This window comes from Pelobates fuscus, chromosome 3 (genome assembly GCF_036172605.1).
Source record: "Pelobates fuscus isolate aPelFus1 chromosome 3, aPelFus1.pri, whole genome shotgun sequence".
NCBI lineage: Eukaryota > Metazoa > Chordata > Amphibia > Anura > Pelobatidae > Pelobates > Pelobates fuscus.
This window is the reverse complement of record NC_086319.1, coordinates 287,686,902-287,708,544: the sequence shown is the minus strand read 5'-3', so window position 1 is coordinate 287,708,544 and position 21,643 is coordinate 287,686,902. Positions and strand designations below refer to the sequence as shown.

At 39.9% G+C, this 21,643-nt stretch overlaps 1 protein-coding gene across 1 annotated transcript in view; it reads left to right on the top strand.

Annotated features, from left to right (window-relative positions):
* The window catches only part of TET3 (tet methylcytosine dioxygenase 3), a 105,138-nt gene that overhangs the window by 36,964 nt on the left and 46,531 nt on the right, over positions 1-21,643 (top strand). Inside the window, exon 4 of the mRNA XM_063448668.1 lies at positions 18,780-21,303. Coding sequence (XP_063304738.1) covers positions 18,780-21,303 — 2,524 coding nt within the window. The remainder of the gene's footprint in view (positions 1-18,779; positions 21,304-21,643) is intronic.

The following is a 21,643-nucleotide window of genomic DNA, read 5'->3' as shown; positions in this document are numbered from 1 at the left end:
AAAATCACCTATGATCTTGTACGTCACTCACTTGTATGTTTCAAACTTCCTTTGGAAGCATCATCATCACAAACACTACATATTGGGAGATTCATGAAATTGGTTTCCACAAAGGGAAGACATGGGCAACTCCATATAGTTACACATGATTATGGAATAGGGTTTTGATCAAGATCATAAAAGTGTGATGGTCAGGTATCTGCACACCTTAGGCCATATTATGTCCACCAAAACGGTCCACCATCCGATTACATGCTCATCATTAGGGTATGTATTTATCAACACTGTAGACACTAAGACCACTTTATCTCAATGCATCCTTCCTCCACCCCATCTTAATCCTGCAGGTGAAAACATTGTCAATCTGCAGGAAAGGCAAGGATTTCTTTGGAAAACTAACCTGCCTCTAGTGGCTGTCACATGAGAGGCACCTTGGTTGAAATAGCGTAAAAATCAGCGATAATCTGATTGACTGCTCATGTGCAATTGCCTTCCAGTGCTTTCCTATTTTCAACATTGATTTCCACCATAGAGGCGGAGCTTAATGAGGAGTCTAGTGCTACAAGGAAGAAAAGGTAAGTAATCTCACTTTTTGTAAGCCTGGCAGCGCTGACCCAGCCACCGAAACGTGACGAGGGAACTACCGCTGTAGGAAAACATTTGCATTCCTAACTCTGTAGTTTTCCTTTAATGCTAATCTGAATTAAACTCTTTCAGTATATTCGCCACAAAGTCAGGAAATCACAAAATATCCAAATAATGCAATGCTTAAACCTTTTTTTGTGAAATGGGTAAACCTATTGAAAGATCATATAGCCACCATAAAACATTTGAAGTTCGATACACACATGAAAGCTGTGTGCTTTACATATAACATAGGTTTACAAACCAGGTTTTAACATGGAATTGAATTACTCATCAACAGCTATACATGAGACCATGTGCAAAATAAACACATACATTTGTGGCAGATTCAGAGCATAGCACAACAGAGCCTTTCAGGAGACATCATAGATGTGCATATTTGAACAAAAATATTAGAGGTGGCCTGGCCACAAGGTGTACAAAACAGTATTTTGATCATATGTTATTGGAGAAAGGCTTGTTCTTCAGATGTCTACAACGAGTTTGGAAAGGAGTTTTGTTGATGGATACTTAGAGGATGTGACCTTGCGTCACAACAAATTATGGAAAAAAGGTACCAGAAAAGTTTTTGTTTTTTTTGGTCTGATGGCCTGTCACCTTGGATCACCCTAAGGTTATGGAAAACAGTGTTTATGCAGGCCCCATTGGAGTTAGCCTGGTACTTTGGATGTCCACAAGGCTTATGGTACTTAGTACATTAGAGATGACGTAGTGCTTTACATTTCTGGATGTATTTGGAAAGGATGTTTTAAGAAAATATCGTTGGAGATTGCCTGGTACATTATTTATTGATGAAACTGTGTTTGAGCAGATGTGTTTTTATTTATTTATTTTTTTCTGATTATTTTTTGTTATTGATTTATATTTTCTCCTGTATAAAGTATTTAAGTATTGTATTATGATATTGTACTATAATGTTCGCCTTTTAATGTATTTGTTTGCATGTATCTTTTCTTACACACAAGATCTTAATCTATTTTGTTTTTCTAATGTTGAGTGTTTTCTGTTCTTTTTTTATTTTTATTTTTTTATACCTTTAAAATATTTGAGTGTAGAGGGGTGGGCCCTGCCTGCTCTGTGAGGAAAAACTGTATTTTGCACCTTCTGACGACTATGCATTTATTGGTACTGCAACTACTGATGTTACCCTGCAGACTCAATGAACAAGCATTTTGGAGGCACTCACAATCACTTCGGATTCATTTCTTATGTGGCAGCCTGAAGGACTGTGTGAGAGTGGCGGCCGATTTCTCTCCACCATCAGTCATACTGGAATCAAAAGCCTCTGCTCAGATCCTTGCTTCCTCCCCTTGCCTCCCTGTAGCAGTCAAGCTAGTTGGCCCCTGTGGTTATAAGGAACACAATCTGCTCATTCAAGCTTCTTCAAAATCACAATTGCATGTGACATGGTGGAGATCACGGGGCAGGGAATGCCTATGGAGAAAATGATGGGCTTTCTGAAGGCCTTCAACATCTTATGCACCGACTTTTTGGCACAGCTGGAGTCCCAGGATGGACCTATGTGCCAAGTGCTCTCATTGCAACTTCCTATTCAACAGTCTCACTCACCAGTAAAGGAAGCAGGGACTTGAATTGCACAAGGATAGCTTGATTTGCTGGAGCTCTATGGTCCAAGTCACTGACCTTATCTGGAAGAACATCTGGGGGATTAATCTCAGAGCACCTCCTTCAATGAACAGATTCCTGCACCTGGAGTGTCTGGTCAGGAAGGAACTGGGTACATATTTACTTACCTGGTGGCTGGTTGGTGGTTACCCTTTGCATTTACACTGTTTCCAGGGGGTTGCAGGAACGTGCTGTTCATGTTGGAATTGACTAACCCTTCCGAAACTGAAGATGCGGCGCCCCTCAACAAAAATAGACCTTACAGAAAATTTGTGGAATATCGAATAGAGCAGAAATGTTATGAATTGACTTGTGGCAAAGGTGGCATCCTATAAGAGTACCAGATTTAAAGTTGCTGAACTCTCTTTACGACAAGCACACAGTGTTGCCGTGGAATGTTTCCCGGGTGCTATGATTATAGTACCTGGAAACATTACTGGTAAAGAGTGGCCCGGTTGGGTGCCGCGATCCCTTAAGACCGTGACCAAGCCCCTATAACGTCAGCCGGCTGGGAGGAAGTGACAGCTTGTCACTTCCTCCCAGCATCATACAGGGAGACAGCGCTGGAGGCAGCCGCAGCATAAGGGGACAGGAGCACTCCAGAGCTTCTCAAGGCACCTCACTCCCACCAGCAGCAGCAGGACCAGGACTCCAAGCCACCCTCCTGAATACATAAGGTAAGCTAACAGGAGGGTGGCTGGAGATATTAAAAATATCACTTTGTGTGTGTGTGTGTGTGTGTGTGTCAGGTTGTGCATCTGTGTGTCAGGATATGTGTGTGTGTCAGGATATGCACCTGTGTATGTCCGTGTGTGTCTGTATCATGGTGTGTGCACGGATCAATGTGTGTGTGTGTGTGTGTATAGGTCAGTGTATGCGTGTGTTAAGGTGCATGTATGTGTCAGTGTCTTTTTGAATTTGTGTGTATGTATATCTGTGTAAGTAATTATGTATGTATGTATGTGGTAGTGTACGTGCATACATCCAAGCAGTCATACACCGGCACAACCTACAAACACACTCCTGCAATCTAACACAAATATTACATACAAACACACCCCTGCATTTAAACTCCAAAAGGAAATACAAACACACCCCTTCACTCAAACACAAATAATTCACACAAATGTACATCCACATTTAAAAGGGTAGTACATTCAAACACACTCTGCAATCAAACGGAAACATTACATACAAACACACCCCTGTATTAAAACACTAAAACTATATACACTGTACATTACACTATAGCGCCAGTAAATGCCGCAGCGCTGTACAGATATACAACCTAGGAGTTTTGACTTGGTGTGCCTTGGAAAAATCTTGAAATATTAAGGACGCCTTGAATCTAAAAAGTTTGGGAACCACTGGGCTAACAATTCCATTTTTAGACTGCTACACCACTAATTGTCCCACAGATATAGCCATATGTGCCATCTTGTTCTCCTGCTACTCTTTTATTTCATTTTTTTTCACCTCCCGTTTTTTTTCAAATGTTTTTTTATTTTTTTATTGGGCCACTGTTTTTAATCTATATTTGGCTATCAACCTTACTTATTATCGGGTTTTGCAGTTTATGGGAGTGCCACATATATGCTTATGAAATCTTGTACTATCACACACAATAGTATTACTATTTGTGTATAATCTGCTGCCAATTTTATGGTGTCATGTTCTCTAAGCCTTTATTCCTTATGTCCAAGTTAGCTTATTTTTTTCTTTAATTGTTAAAATGAGGTACCGATATCTCTTGCATTATGTAAAAGCAATACTTGATTTGTGACTTGATTTTGGTGAGCATTGAATGTATGCTTGCCTTTACCTCAATAAAAACAGATTGTAAACATTTTTTTTTTTAAATAAAACAATAAAAGATGATAAACATGGTGCTTGTGTTGTCTGGGTCATTCTTCCTAGTGTTCATGCTACTGTGGAATAAAGGTATATTGAGGTCACTCTGGAATGTAACATTAGTAACTTCAATATTTAATGTTGTGGTGGTCAAATTTTATCTGCCTCTGTAATAATAAAATCACTAGTATAGGACTGTTCAAATGTTTTGTTAATCTAGAGGTATATATCATTAAAGGGTTAGGCCATGCATCATAACCTCTATAGCCTATTGTAGAGGTTTTGTTGCCATTAGTCTGTCATAGTTATTCGATAATGGAGTTTGCCCTCACTGGCATCAGAGGCCCCTATACTGTCAGATGACTTGCAGAAGCCATTTATTGTTTAAAGGGACACTATTTAGCATAATTAAGCCATTTTTGTGTATGGATTATGTCTCTGAAATCTCACTGCTCAATTCACTGCCATTTTGGAGTTAAATCACTTTGTTGCTGCCCTAGCTGTACCTCCCTCCCCTGTTTGTGACTCTCACAGCCTGCATGAAAACAAAAATGATTACATTTCCAACCATATATTTACTTATTTTAGACGTTTTTGTCTCCTGCTCTGTAAATTGGATTTAAATCACACACATGAGGCTCTTGCGAGGTAGGTGTTCCTAGAGCTGTATAAACAAAGTGATGTAATGCCTCTTTTAAGAGCATCAGCTGATCGCTCTCAGCCAATGAATTGCACACTGTGCATTAACATTTGCATAGAATTGACATTATCCAGCTCAGAACTCATGTTTCAAGCCTGCAAATGATGCCTCAATGGTGTTGTCAGATTTGGACTTACACGTACAGCAGCAAAAGAGTTGAACTCCATATGTGCAATGTTTTATACTGAAACGCTTCACATGCAGACCCCAGTCACCATGATCACTTCAAATCACTGATGTGGTCATGGAGTTTGGAATACCTATTTAAGATTTACAACAGAATCAATATTTTGCTATTGAATAGTATTTTATCTTTGCAAGATCTTTTCTTCATGGACACTTGTGGGCTCACATTTATGTAGCCCTGGATTTCTACTGCCATGTTCTGTGTGTCAATGTAATAGGTATGTGTGTATATGTACGTGTTTGTATATATAACGTGCATGATGGGTGTATCACACTGTGCATTAAAACGTGTGCCCCTTATTTTAGCGCAACATACAGTCCCGCCTGCTTAAGATTAGTGGGAGTTAAATTCCTCAGCAGCTGCTGCCAGTCAGTTCCTTTACATATATGCTTGGAGTTCTGTAGACTCTCATAAACCTTCAATCTTCTGGCTTATTATATCTCCAGACCCTGTATTCTCCTAATACACGGTTCAGTGTTATGTATCCCCTCTATATTGTGTGTGTTGAAACATTTCAGTTTTTATTTTGTTGTTTGAACACTGAATTATAAAGCATTTTTTATCCTGCTGCTGGCACCTTAAAAGATCAGAAAAAGGCTTTATTATACACTAGAAACTCTACTGTTTCCCTTTGCTTTGTTTAACATTTTGTTTTTATTCTTAATTTTCGAGTTATCTCACATTATCAAGGGTGTTTCAGTCAACATCCTGAAGGAAGTTGGCCTTACAGTGTTCAAACGTTCAGTCCCACAGCAGATTTTCATTTTACACTCCCACCATCTAAACGTTGCACAGTCAATGCATGTTCTTGTTACTTGTTACATGAATTGTAAAGTCATTCAGTCCTGAGCAGTGGGATTATTCATCAACGGAGAGTTTCATTGTAGCAGCCTGTTTACTACTCAGTGATTTTAATACTAGGGTTGTGAAAGTTACTGTTTGACTCATGGAATGTGGAGTCAGTTAAAATGTAATCTGCATGTGTATTCATGTAGTTTCATTACAAATTCCCATTCTCTGTCTTCTGCATACTGCATTGCAGAACTGGGGGCCGTGTTCAGCTCAGAAATCACAAGATATGTAACCTCAAACAGTTTTAAAGAGCTCAAAACACTGCCAAGCTGAGGAATCTGGGTCATCTTCACGAAGGAGAAACGTTTTTTTAGATGGCTTGGATTAAAGTGCAGCAAGATTTATTTAATGCATTGAAGCAATGCTGACTAAAAACCAGATCTAACGGTATTGTAATACTGGCATTTAGGGTGCTCATGTTCTGAAACAAAAACGCTTATAGTACAGCACTTGTGCAGTAATTCATACTGTTAGCGCACATGGAAATGGCAACCCACAACTCTGCTTCCTATTTTACCCACAGAGTGACTTGTTCACATGTTCTACGTTAAAGGTCTGTCGCTAGTGTTTCTACACACAGTGCAGTTGGATGTGTGATTGCTAGCGGTGTGACTGCAGAGAGCCTGAAGGGTAAGGAGGTATTTATATTTTAATCATATACAACTGGAATGTGACATTTCAGGCATATGATCATTGGAGACATAGAGGTCCTTTTAAAACCAGAAAGACTTGCAGAGCTGATCACGTGTTTAAAGAGACAATCCTTTAATGTTTACAATTCCCTGTAAAAGATTAACTCTTGTGTGGTGAGAAAAATACATGTATTATTCACTGTAGAGAATTTCCAAAGATAATGTAATTATTATATATTAAATAACAAAATATATTGTGAAAACCTGTTTTGCAATAACCAAGATATTTAAAGATTTAAAAATATCATAATAGAGGATCCTGTGCTAAAGCAAACTCATTTTTATTCGTAAGATATATGTTTTCTGCATTGCTGTTGCCACTGGTGTTATAGAACTGGTTTCTTTGAAACTTGAATGGAGAAGTGTTTCATAATTCAGTTTCTCTCTGTTCTCCTTTCTTTCTTGCTATTAGGCATTGGGTAACATACTCCACTTACCTTGTTACTTCTTTTGTATGCATACTACTGGACTAATTTATTTGTGTGTATATAAGCATAAGCTTATGTTATTCTTTGGCATTACCTTGGCAGCCAGCCATATATATTATAATATCAAAATGTTATTTGCATAAGTAACCATGTTTGAAAGCACATTACATTTTGTTTAAGTAGCACTCACTGCTTTTATTGTATGGATACCAAGTAATTATAAGTTGCAATAAGACAAGGACTTATAATTTAATATCCGCACTCCTGGGTGTTTTAGAAGCACTTTTAAATCCTTACACGTAGATCCATATCCCTTTTGACTGACATTCGGTAAGAATTGGATCGGCCATTGTAATGTTCTTTTCCAGGCTTGAACTGCTATCTTGGCTCTGTGGTTCAAAGCAGAACACATAACGATTCTCATGTTATTGATACTGGATTGTGCCATGTTAAGGCATGAATTGCAGATTGTGGCTTGCTAAGAGTCATGCTACAGTTCTTTTGGATGTTGTCCATATATGAAATTATAGGATAAATCTATATGTGCAAGTGGAAAATATAAAACTGATGGTAAAACAAGCTAGCATAACTTGTCCCTGGGCTCAGCAAGCTCATTTAGGGACTTCAGTTTTTTTATGTGATCAAACTGAATTTCATGAAGTTTCCCAATATTTATATATTGTATAAGTAAATACGCACACACGCTTTGCCATGGTCTTGCTTCCTAAAATAGATGTTCCTGGTTTCCAGAGTTTGGATTCTATTCCTGTATGTCCTATACAATTGCTGAACGTGCTGTCTTTGTTAAAGCTATGTTATAAAGGACTGTGATCCTGGCGCCGCAGAGGAACCATCTAATTATTCTGCCAGTATTATAGCAGAAGGTATCGCCCTTTGCGCTACAGAAGCTTTGCCTGGTCTCTGATTGGCAGCCGAATGTACGTAGGCATGGAAGGGTGGATTCCGCTTTATCTGCCAGGGTTTACCAGATTGCATCACATGAGAGGATGGGACGAGGAACGGCGAAAGAATGGAAGCGCTCTCTGCTTTTCCGCACACCCTACACAGGGAAGAGGCAAAAACTCCAAACCAGAAGCCAACAGCGAGAATACAAGATCGTTCTCTAAGGATTCGTGGGAGCTTTTTCTTAAGGAAGAAAGAGAGAGGGAGAGGAAAAACACGATCAAAATAACTGCAGCTGAATTCCATTCCTTTAACTGAGCTGCGGCTACTCTAGAGTTAAGCCACCAGTTTAAAGCAGAATGCTGAATCTGAGTCCACTACTGTACAGCTGTTGTCTATGGAAAGGGAATACCGTTCCCCATCTTGTAGTGACTATTCTCTCAGAAGCTTGCAGCAGAACGAGGCAGTGTGCTGTTTGCAAAATGTACGTGTGCTGTTTGACAGGGCTAATGGCCCCTACAGCTGTTAGAAGGGGGGAGGGAGAGGTGTGTGTAGGCTGAATCTTTAAACAGCTTCCTGCTCACCACTTGTACTCTCACGTCTTTTAAAGCCCCATACTCTTCTTTCCTCTACTGCTTCCTCATTTATTTATTAATTTATTTTTGTTTTCGGCTGGATTCTACAAATGTAAGTTCCTTTTTTTTTTTTTTTTTTTTTTCTTTTTTCCGCTCTCTCTCCCTTTTCTGTACCCTTTGTGTGTTGGATCAGTGTGCAGCATGATGCATTACTGAATCTCCTCATGTATGGATGATGGAAAGAAATCCTTCACCAGCGAGACTGTTTTTGGTTTGCTTTTTTCCCTAAGGGGCTAGTTATATGTTTGGCTGTGAAGGGGTTACAGTGGAAAGATACGGCAGGTCAAAATTTCATTGTCAATGTGTTTGTGTTTGCTTCGGGACGGTATGTTGTAATCCTACTTCTCGTATAGTACACCTGCTTCATAAAAATAACAACAAAAAATGTAAAATAACCTTTTAAAGGGGGAGACAGGGGTCATTTTGGCAGCATGCAGAAACATCAGTGCTTGTGTTTTATGTCTACAAGGAATAAACGGTTTTCTGTAAAGGCTTCTAGCCTGGCAGCTATATTGGATTTCATTATTCAACCCTTCATTGCTAGAAGAGTTAAAATAACGGATTGCATTTTATTCTACAAGAAAAAAGAGTCATGATCGTGTTTACTGACCTTTTTAAAAATTATTATTCCAGCTTCTTTTTATCAGTATATTTACACAGAGAGGGGGGAGGCAGTTGTTCGCAATTTTATCTTTCCGATGCTCTTTCAAAACGTTTTAATTAGGCCAGAAATATTCTGTTTTGTTCTATTTTATGGGTTGTGTTTTTTTTTTTTTGTTAGAAGCATTTTTCCTTGAGTACAATGATAGGTGCGCATTGTAACATGGGAGTGCGGTATGGAGGATGTTTGGATGAGGAGGGATGTAGCTTATGATCAAGCCGGGGTTTCATTGTGTTCCACTGAGGGAGACAAAGAGGCAGGAGATGACTGATTGCAGTGACTGTGAGAGAAGACTTTATTGGCTCAGACTGCAGGACTCTGCTGCAGATGGGATCATGTTTAACCCATTGCAGTTCTAGGGACTAATACTTTTGTTGTACCTTTTGTCTGAAAAAGGGTTAATCCTTTCAGTTGTTACAAAGGTGTTAACTTAATTTGAATAATTCTGTGTGGATATGTTTCCGTTTTTGCATGTGCTTATAGAAATATATATATATTATATGAGTAGTTGCTAATTTTCACGCATTTAAATATTTGCTTATCACTATTTATAAAATGTATATATATATTTTATTATTATTTATTTTTTTTTTTTTAAATGAAGAAATGTAGACATTTTGAGTATTCGCGGTATTCCACTGCTCATGTCATCCTAATCTCTACCTGCTTCTTGAAGGAATCCACCTGTGTGTAAGTAGGGGTTTTGTATTATGCTACATAGATTGGATAGAAAAACAGGGATTGTGTAAATAGAGGGGCATTTTTTATTTATTTTTTATGTACAGTATGCATCTCCTGTATAATTTTAGCATGTTACAATATACAATTACTGAGGGCACTGAAAAGCATTTGAAGGCTTTTGAGCTTAACAGCAGCCAAGTATTGACAATAATTTGCTTGTTGCCTTTACAAAAGATTGATACAAATCTCTTGACTGCACCGGCAGCTGCCTTGGTTTCTGTAAAAGCCAAGATAATGAAAACACACGAGTAACCATCTCACAAGTCACAATCAAGATGGAGTTTTCATAGAGAAGTCCTTGTTTATTGGCAGTGCTTCAGATCCACGGTCTAAAGCAGAATCTGTCGTAAGTCTGAGCAAATGCCTTTTCTTTAGTTCACTTCTATCACAATATCAGGTGTTTGCCGTGAAACATGCAAAAAATAAATAGTATTTTTGCCTTTGGTGGGATGTCCCAGTCACCTGCTCTGACCTCAATTATTCTGTTCTCGGTGTCCACACATTTTCCCACTATGTCAGGTTCTGAATTGTTTTTTGTTGGTGTTTACGTTGTTTCATTCTCTGAAGGTTTAACCCCTTAAGGACCAAACTTCTGGAATAAAAGGGAATCATGACATGTCACACATGTCATGTGTCCTTAAGGGGTTAAACGGCTGTATTCCTCTAATTTACATCTTCCAATTTTGGCAAACATGCTCATTTCCATTCAGTTTGTGCCAAGGTTCAACAATGATAATTCTTAAACCAAGAACTTCGATACCAAGCCAAACACATTTTGTACTTAGAACTATTTTACAAATACTCTCCAAACCATTGCATGTTACTGCAGACGCTAGAATGTAGACACATTGCCAATTAAATAGGCATTGATCCTTTTTCTTTTTTTCATGTTTGCTTATGTCCCCTGTATCTTAAAGGGACACTGTAGGCATTGTGTCTGCTTCATTTAATTAAACTGGTTGTGTCCAGAGTTATTTCATTCAACAAAAGGTTTTTAATGCTTCTATGTTTTTTATGCTTATTGAGAGTCCCCAGCAGTCCATCCCCTCTGTGCTGCTTTGGCTACGAGGAAATATTAGCCTGAGCAGCAATGGGCAGCTGTGATTGTCTGAGAGTGTCAGCTGACTGCTTTTAGCCTATCAGAGATTCAACCGATGGTATGAATAGGTATGACTACAAGGAAGTGTGTATTCTCTGCATTGGCTACACCTCCAGACAGGGCTGGACTGTGGGTGGCCAGGGACACTTATTTAGTTTTAACCTGCTCTAAAATGGTTTAACACCGAATGCAGGGTCAGTGCCAGGCGACTCCAGGCACTAAAACCAATTCAAAGAGATAAAATGTTTATAGTGGCTACACTGTCTCTCTAATGACTTCTTATGGCTTATGAAGTCCACCCCCTTGCCACTTTCCTTTATTTATATATATATATATATATATATATATATATATATATATATATACTGCATCTCACGCTACATGCTACCCCTAGGTTGTGTAGACTGAATGATCCACGCGGCTGCGCAACCTGAATAAGGAAGTCTTGCATACTTACCATTCGGTCCAGCATACTGCTCCCTTTTCTGGTTTGCTTGGCCTGAAATCCACACAGCCATCTTCTTTCCTGCAAAATACTACACGCTGCCTGCTTTATTGGTGCGTTTTTATCAATCCAAATGCGTCCGCCCTTAAAGTGACCACATCATCCAGGCAACCTCATTGTCAATCATTTTGGAGTCGCAGAAATGACATGGACCAATCAGAACAAGTGTTGGCCTATATAATGCTAATTTGGGCCCTTGTTTATTGCCCTTGTTTGCCCTGTTTTCTGCCTTTATTCACGTTAGTGCTTATAGCAAGACTCTCTTGATATATATTTTAATATTGACCTTGACTTGACAGTGTATTTCTGGAATCCTGACCAAGCTTGTTATTTCGTTTATCAATATTTCTATACGCCTTGGCTGTTACTGACTTTCTGACATTAAATCCGGCCACTAAGGCACTGTGATACATCTATCTAGTACTCTGTTTGTGGGATTCACAATTTCTGTAAGTTAGGGGAATGACCCGGTGACAATACCTAGATGCCTCCATTTTGTTCCCTTATGCCCATGATGTCTACAGTTTGCCATTCTGTGAGATTCTTTTGACTGTGGGTAAATTTCCTTGACAACTCAAAAGGAACCTTGCTTAAACTTCACTTTTTGCCAAAAATTGGCAAAGATCATGCACTGCATAAGAGAAAGTGGAAAGTAGTTCCATAGCTCCTACCTTTTCTTGAGTAAAAAAAAAAAAAAAAACAACAAAACTAAGGCGAAACAAATAAGAGGAAATTGTGATAAAAATGATTAACTGCAAAGTGAAAGCAGTTTGAACCTGATAGCTAAAGTGACATCACCAGGTCTTTCTTAAAGAGACACTATAGTCACCAGAACAACTACAGCTTAATGTAGTTTTTCTGGTGAGTATAATAGCTCCCTTCAGGCATTTTCATGTAAACACTGCCTTTTTTCAGAGAAAAGGCAGTGTTTACATTCCCCTAGGGACACCTCCAAGTGGCCACTCAGATGGCCACTGGAGGTGGTTCCTGGCTCAGGGCTGCACAGTAAGCAGCCCTGGCGTTCAGCGTCCACACGCTCTACATGGAGACGCTGAATTTTCCTCATAGAGATGCATTGATTCAATGCAGCTCTATGAGGAGGTCCTGATTGGCCAAAACGGCATTTGGCCACGCCCTGTGCTGATTTTATGGGAAAGCATTAGATTTGCTAAAAATCGTCCATTTTTATGATGTCACAAAGGGGGCAGAGCCAGCGGCGCTGGAAATAAGGCGAATTTTAAACTTTTATAGAGGGGTTAAGGGGGGGGGGGGAGGGGACAAGCCACCTAAATGGTGTGTTAAACACTATAGGGTCAGGAATGCATGTTTGTGTCCATGACACTATAGTGATCCTTTCAATTGATTTAACTGGTACTTTTAGTACTGTGTGTGAATTGTAGACCTAGGCTTGTAGAAGAGGTTTACCAATCAGGAAGGAAATATTACTGGGCAACCTAATTTTATGCATGTCGAGCAGACTCCTCTCGCTATTAGTCTACTGAAGTATAGTCACTGGAAATAGTGAAGATGTACATGTAGCAACTGATATAGAGTATCTAGGGTGTTCTGTTTCTGTTAATTTTAGGGTTCACTTTCATACATTTATGAAATACTGTGAACATCTATAACCAGCAATAAGACAGGTGCTGAAGGAATGCTTTTGGCTATAACGTTGGTAAAATGAACAACAGCCTTACCAATCTGGTTTTTTTTTTTTTGTTTTTTTTTTACATCTTTATTTCTCTTCTTACTTATCGATTGATAGATATATAGAGAGAGATGATCAGCGACAACTCTATTCAAAGCTAAAGCAGGAAGAAATTATGTATTTGTAGTAAATTTAAGCTTATATACTTTGAAATTCAGGGAATTTGGATCATCCAACACCTGGGACATGCAGTTATGGTCACCAGGCAATCAATAGATTTTTATTTTACCTTTTGCCCTGCCACTTGCTGATACGTACCTGGAGGGAAAAATTATTATAAAGAAGTATGCTGCATGTACTTGAAGGAGATAGATCTGGAGTAGGGAGTGCGTGGTCTGCCCCTCTGGCAGGAGCAGACCACAATGATCTTTTACTGCCAATTCAGTGTTCCCTAATAGGTCAGAGCACATGCTTGGAATCCCGGCAACTGCGCTCTGACTTGTTGAGTGCTGGTTCATGAGGGAGCGATTAATGTGGTCTGCACAAACCGGAGGGGCAGACCACAAGCTTCCACACTTAACTATCAGGGTATATGACCCACCTCGCCTATTGGTCCATCAGGGATCTAGGATACTTCACCAGGGAAACTTAGCAGTGGGGTAGGGGGGAATAGAGGACCACATACACATAGGACCACACACTATATGCAGCCAGCATGCACCTCACACTGCATACAGCCAGCAGACGGCACACACATTACATACAGCCATAACATGCACACACTTGTTACACCCAAACACCACACATACTGTGTAGGAGGACAGAGATCAAGACACTAAACACTGCATTTTTGCAAATAAATCCTGATGGCAATACTGAACACAAATAGCCAGTTGTGAGCATGGCTGAATTTATGACATTTTCCAGAACAGTCATTTTTGCCTTGGCTTTCCTTTTTTTCCATTTAATTTGGGAAAAATCTGAGTTTAGTGAATAACTCTGTCAATGTCCAGGTCTAAGCAGGGTCGCCAAACTTGGTAATTTAACTAGTTTTGTGTCAGGAAATGTAGATTGCCATGACAGATTGGTAGATTGGAATACCACTTTAGCCCCCTGGACAAGTGGAATCGTTTTTTTTTTGTTTTTTTTTAAATGTCCAAACCACTGAAAATAAAGCAGTTGCATTATATGTGTTATGGCCATCCTTATAGCTGGCTTTGGATCATGGAGAATGTGTCAGGTGTGTGATATGCAAGTGGGTAGCTGTCATAACCCTGCATGGTGTCCATGGTACTGTTTTTGTTCATATCCTAAGACTTTTTAATGTATTTCCAGGAATGTTGTTGTAAATATATTTCCAATATCATAAATGGGTTTACATTTTAAATGTAACTGTTTATATTTTGCAATGGAAGAACAGACATTTGCTATTTATAGCTCAGGCTTCCCTAACCTTGGCTCCCCAGAGCAGTTCATTTACCACTTGCAAACTCTTTACTGCCTAACTCTCCTGGTTAGGTACAACTAATTTTTTAAAGTTTGGGGTTGAGCGCCTTGTTAAAGGAACACCAAGCACCCTAACCACTACAAAGCAATCTGCTGATTGATCTCTAATGCTGCTGGAGGGCAGTACCTGGCAGAAAACGGGTAAAAAGTCAAACCTTTTGAAAATTATTTAACCCCTTACAATGGGGTGCGAGAAGGAACTCCTGGCACCAAAACAACTACAGTGAGCTGTGGCGGTTATGGTGCATGGAGTGTTTCTTTAAGAAGTGACTTGATCCTCTGTATGGCATTCATGGGTTAAACCAAATGTGACGGACCCGCTGGCACTCCGACCGAGTACCTCCGCCAATTGATGCTCCTAGTGCTTGCCGAGGACTCCAAGCACTCCACCAGACACCATCAGCACTGCAAACTTATCCCATCCCCCAAGCATGAGCCAAGGCTTCAAGAAAGGGTCAAGCAGGTCTGTTTAATGAGCACACAAAAGCAACAGCACTCATGCAGCAAAACAACTCCTCCTCAGAGGAAAACAAAATGACAGTTAAGTTCAGTCAGTGTATGAATATATGACAGTTATTGGGTCAGACAGAGTTTGCATGTAACAAGGTTTTAAAGGACCACTATAGTGCCAGGAAAACAAACTCGTTTTCCTGACACTATAGTGCCCTGAGGGTGCCCCCACCCTCAGGGTCCCCCTCCCGCCGGGCTGAAGTGGGAGGAAAGGGGTTAAACACTCACCTTTCTCCAGCGCCAGGCTCCCTCGGCGCTGGGGACTCTCCTCCTCCTTTGGCCGTCATCGGCTGAATGCGCATGCACAGTAAGAGACGCGCGCGCATTCAGCCAGTCCATAGGAAAGCAGCTGGCGTCTTCTCACTGTGAAAATGACAGGGAGAAGCGTGGAAGCACCTCTAGCGGCTGTCAATGAGCCACTAGAGGCTGGATTAACCCATACGTAAACAAAGCAGTTTCTCTGAATCTGCTATGTTTACAGCAGGCAGGGTTAACCCTAGATGGACCAGGCACCCAAGAGGCTGTTAATTAGTACTCTCCAGGCACAAGTGGCGAAGGGCACTTCGTCACACCTGACCATGCTAAGAGCTTTGCTGCAGCAATGTTCTTATTTGACATGAAAGTTATCTCTCTTGGCTTGTGGATATATTCTAGGATTTTATGCCAGTCTCCAGTATTGACAAAGCTGACAAAGGTTTGTCTCTAAAAGCATGGACATAAAAGAGAAAATGCAAGTTTCCAGTTTATAAAAAGATATATATATATATATATGTATTAAGGCCTTTTGGCCTGTAATTGTGGGAGGGGCGTATGACACACCTCTTCCCTACTTAAGGGACACCCCTTACCTGGCTCCATATCGTTCGAGGTCAGCGCTGCATCACCCTCCCACCCACTCCTCATTATTAACTCCTTTTCTCTTTACATTTCTTCTTGGTGGGCCCTCTTTATTTACAGGCCTTACCTCATCGTCGGTTCCGGCACACCACAACCGACTTGCTCTTTTAATACCATCCTACACTTATCAGTGTTTGTATCTTCTGTACTATCATGAGCCCTTAACACAAATATATATATATATATATATATATATATATATATATATATATATATATATAATTTTTTTTTATTCTTTAGTGTGTAATGATTGCTTGCATTTAAAATTAAGATATAGAACACCACCTTAAACTCTCCTTGTTCTTCCTCCTCCTCCTCTGCCAGCTTTTATTTATGATCAGTGCCAAGTTCTGCCAAAACATCTTTCCCATTGTTTAATCAATATTTTTAACACTGTAAATAGTTTGTGTCACCCCCTTACACTCTTTTGGATTGTTTCTTGGCCTATTACACTTTTCTCCATGTACCTCTTTTTTCTTTATAAACTTACTAGTAACAACATGCCTACCTTAATCAAAGTAACCTTTCATCTCCTGATTTTTTTTCGACTGTCACATCGGACTTGTTCAATGTCCATCTCAGAAAGGGAAAGCATAACATCTACAGTGTAAAATAATTTAGAAAATTGTATTTACCTAATTACATGTTTGTTATTGGCTGGAAAAAAAGACTCATAAGGTCAGGCATTCACATAGGTGTATTCCTGCCATTGATCCAGACGAAGGCAAAAAAAAAGGTGGATTTTACATTTTTCAGAAATTAAAAGGGAAAAAATCCTTCATGACTTCAAAGTGGCACACAGATTTATTTTCAGATCAACATGCAGTTATCCCCTTGAATGTTTTTCTTAAAAAAATAAATAAAAAAATCCTGCGGACATGGTGTAAAAAATCTGGACAGAATCTAATTAAACCACCTGTTTAAGCAGAGAATTTCACATCTAAATTGTTCTTACCTGCTCTTCTGTAAGTTACGTCTTAGTAGGGTTTTCCAATAAGGTAAGAATTGTGGGAAATGTTTAATTTCAAACCCAAATACCTGAGCTGGAAGCATATCTAACTTGGAGAATTTTTCCAATTCAACTGTTTTAGCCTTGAATTTGAAATTCACATTGAATTTTGCACAATTCTCACTTTAATCAATAACTCTGTTAATGTATGAACTATTGTATTGTTAATGAAAGGTTTACTAGAGGGCTTTTTGTACTTAACCTTTATATATTTATATGTTACCTTTTGAGTCACTTTTTTCCTAAAATAAACAATATCTCAAAAAAGTGGTCTGGGTGTAGTGCACTGTTATATCAGTTCTTTAATCTAAAATATGGCCATTTTGTAAATGTGGCAATGTTTACATTGCCGGGCTAAACACACCTCTAGCGGCTGTCTTCCTGACAGCCACTAGAGTATGCTTCCGCTGCTGTAACCAAGTCAGACTCTATTATGTGACATTCCGTGTCTTCACACATTGCATGAGAACATTAAACATCCGCTAATGCTGATCATAGGGAAGCATTGGATTCCATGCCACTGAGCTAAGTCTGGCCATGCAGGGACTTTCTCATTGGCTGAGAGTACTCAGCTGAGGCTCCCAGCCAATGACCCAGCCCTGTACGGCAGGACTTAGCTCAGTGGAGCGAAAGGAAGTTCCCTGCAGGAGCTTCCAGCAACAGGGTAGGCTGTGACTGGCAACCGACAGGACCCAAGTAAGTTGTCATGCCATACTTTTAACTACTTATATACTCTGGGTATTCTTCACACAATGACCACTGCAGTGTGTTGTAGTGCTTATGGTGCTTGGAGTGTATTTGTGGGTGAATACCATCTGGTCTTGTGGCGTTGCTTACAATTATCTTGTTTAATTGCTATAGCACTTTGACCTGTTTGTATTTTTTGTTGAAGTAATTTGCATATTCACCACCACTTATTTGCTAAATATTTTGAGATTGAGATTTTTACTTTTTGTGTGTGTATATATAAATAGATATCTTAATTTAGGCATAGTTTCAGATTACCACACAGAGTGTAAAGTGGAATGCAATGTCCTGTGAAACCACATAATTAAGAAAATATAATACAGAAATTGAAAACCACTTCGGTTTTGTTATCTTCGCTTATACAAGAAGTGGGATGTAAGAAAGAAAGAGGAGGCAGCATTTACCAGGAACAGGATCACTGATCTACTGTAAAGTTTAATAGACCTCTGGGAATGGTGTAATAAGTACAGCTCAGGCATGAAAGATATGGGTTCGTTTGTGAAAGTTGAAATAATGGCGTGTACATGTTGCCAAAAGAAGCGTTTCTGAGGGCATTTCCACCATATTTGAAATAATGTTCCACATCCCACATCAACAGCATTTTGGATTCTGATCATGCGCAAACCTGTCTATTCTATCAGGAGTTTTGTACCAATGTGTGAGAAGTATGAAAGTGGATTCCTGAATTCTGGTGCTGATTTGATGTTTTGTGTGTTGGCATAAATGTCAAACCATTCTTCAAGTGTAAATTAGTGTTTTAGGCCGCATTCCCAGTATTTATTACATTGTGACAGGGGAGCGTCTTGAGAGGTTTACTTTTTCACATCTAAAGATACATTTACTTTATCTGCTAGCTTTTCAAAATTGTAACATGATTTATTCAGACTGTTATCTACTGGTTTATTCTTGGTACTTACGTATTTATATTCTCTTACAGAGCTGTTCTGAAAGCATTTCAGTTGATGGACCCAAAGCAGACCAAATGGAAACGGTGTCAGTTAATCATGTTGAAGAAGGAAGGTTGAAACAGGAATGTGACCCAGGCCTGCTGAATGAGGGATGTGAGGGACTAGGAAATGGGATGTTAATGGATGCCGATTCCTGGCTAAGCAATACCCCTGTTCCCCAGAATTCCAGCGATAAAATTAACTGGGAGAATAATCCCATTACAAATCATGCTGCTGCTAACAACAATTCTAACCTAGAAGATGCCAAAAACCTAGTAGCATTCTCTGCTGTGGCTGAGGCAATGTCCTCTTATGGCATACCAGCATCAGGGACTCCATCTTTGGTATCAATGCAGTTATATGAGCAGTTTAACTATGAAACAAATAGGGACAACTCTCATCTCACTGAAAATAAACCTCCACCATGCCCTGAAGATCTGAACACCTTACAGGCAGCTCTGACCCTAGCAAAGCATGGGATGAAGCCGCCTAACTGCAACTGTGATGGTCCAGAGTGCCCGGACTACCTGGAATGGTTGGAAAATAAAATAAAATCTGCTGTTGAGGGTCATCAGGACAGCTCCCTGAGTCACGTCAACACAGACTTGGTGCCGAAAAATTACCCTAAAGAACAGGTGCTTACTCTAGAAAATAAAATGACAAAATGTCCTTCAGGTTCCCTTCCCTTTTCTGAGAATGCACTGAGTATTGCAAAAGAGAAGAACATAAGTCTGCAAACTGCGATAGCTATAGAAGCTCTTACACAACTGTCATCGGCACTTCCACAGCCAAGCAAGGATTTTGCCAATGGCTCATCACAACACATATTGACCTCTCATGATCAGCTTACACATTTTCCATCTGCTAAGGGAGATCCAGGTGAGGTATTGCCTATGTCCTGCAATGAATTATTTCATAATCAACAGTCCCAGCTATACACTGGTGAAAATGCTCTTCCCGTACCACAAACTCCTGGACAGACTCCTTGGGAGCAAAACAAGGCCCATAGTTATCAAGAAGGACAATACATTCCAGAAAACAATATATCCCAACACTCTTCTTCATTGCTGCAAAAGCAGGTTTCCACCCCACAAAAATCTGAATACATAGACCAATGGGTTACAGATTCAGAACATCAAAAATCTCCCTCTGATCCGATGTCAGGACTAAAACAGTTGCTTGGAAATGAATATATCAAGTCTGTGTTTAAAAGTCCTGAGGCCTTACCCAATAGAACGAAAAACATGAAATCAAAGCAAAATTCTGTTCACTCCATAAAGAAAGAGCCCCCTGATTACTACAAAATGTCACCAGATCAGCAACTGTCGCAAATTCTTCAAGATGATATTCACCGCAGTGCTCAGGCTGCACTTCAGCAGCATCTCCACCACAAGAGAAATCTGTTTCTGGACTCAAACAACATCCAGTCATGCAGTCAAGAGCAGCCAAACTGGTGGATTCCAAATAGTAAGAAAACACCTGCTTCAAAGTCATTGGAAAAGCCTGTAAAAGAACGTAAAAAAAGAGTTCAGTCCCCTTCACAGAAACAGACAGATCCAAAAATTAAACCCCCACGTAAGCAAGTGGAAATAAAAAAACCTAGGCGGAAAGATGCCACTACAGTCTTCTTGCCCGTGGCCCAAATCAACATTGAAGGGTTATGTAGAGTTTCAAATAGTGAGAACCAGGTCAAAGAACTGTTAGGTGATATTTCTTTTAACAGTGACAGTGAACAAATGGGACTTGCACCACAATCTTTACCACAGTCCATGGTGTCAACAAATCTTGAAAATGGAAATGCTTTAAACACTCAGGAAATGTGCACTATAAGAGCTGGACAAGCCAATGACTTAGCAGTTTGCATTCCTCAAGCAAGCCCTGTTACAAAAGACATGTGTCCTACACCTTCCACAGAGGATACCAACTCCAACTCTGGGCAAGGTGACTCTATCAACCAGCAAACCAGTACGAGCCATTTACCTGTACAAAGTGACCTCAGCGCCATTGATGACAAGTTTGAAGACCTAATTAGGCAGTTTGAAGCAGAGTTTGGAGATGATTTCCCTCTCTCAAGTTCTGACGTACCCACCCAGAATGGTGAAGGACCACTTAAACAGCATGCCTCAATAGATTCTCAGACCAGACTGCCCTTCCCTGGGCAGATTCCTGCTGAAAATGCCACACGTCCAGCCAGCCTTTCCAGTTCTGCACTTTCAAACCTCTCTTTACAACAGGATATGTCACAGAATTATGAAAGCTTATTTTCATCCAGATCTCCTAAACAGATCAAAATCGAATCTTCTGGTGCTATAACAGTGGTGTCCACCACTTGCTTCTACTCCGAGGAAAGCCAACACATTGATGGAACACCTACAAAAAGCGAGCTGCCTTTCAATCCTTCCCTTAGTGGATTTTTGGAATCTCCGATGAATTATCTCAGCTCTCCAACTAAGAGCCTGTTGGACACTCCAGCTAAAAGGGCTCAAGCCGAATTTCCAACATGCAACTGTGTGGGTAAGTGAAAAAGTTATCATTATGGGTAGATTCTTTAGTTGCTGTTGGTGTTCTTTTAGTAGTCCAGGAAACTGGTCTTGTTTGTCCACTTTTTGCAGTGTTCTACCCAAGGCAAATTTATTTTATATTGTCTGTTTGAACAACCCATGTTAAATCGTTTTTGTTTTTCCTCTCTCCCCTACAGCTGTTGAAGAACATTTAACTCATTTGTTGCCTGCTGTTTGCCTGGCAGAGCTTCATGGTAGTGCTAGTTCTTCTACAGCATGGGAGCTTCCTGTTATTCCTACATGCTCCAATGAGAAACCCATTTTTGATAGCTTTCAACTTTGAAAGGAGGTTG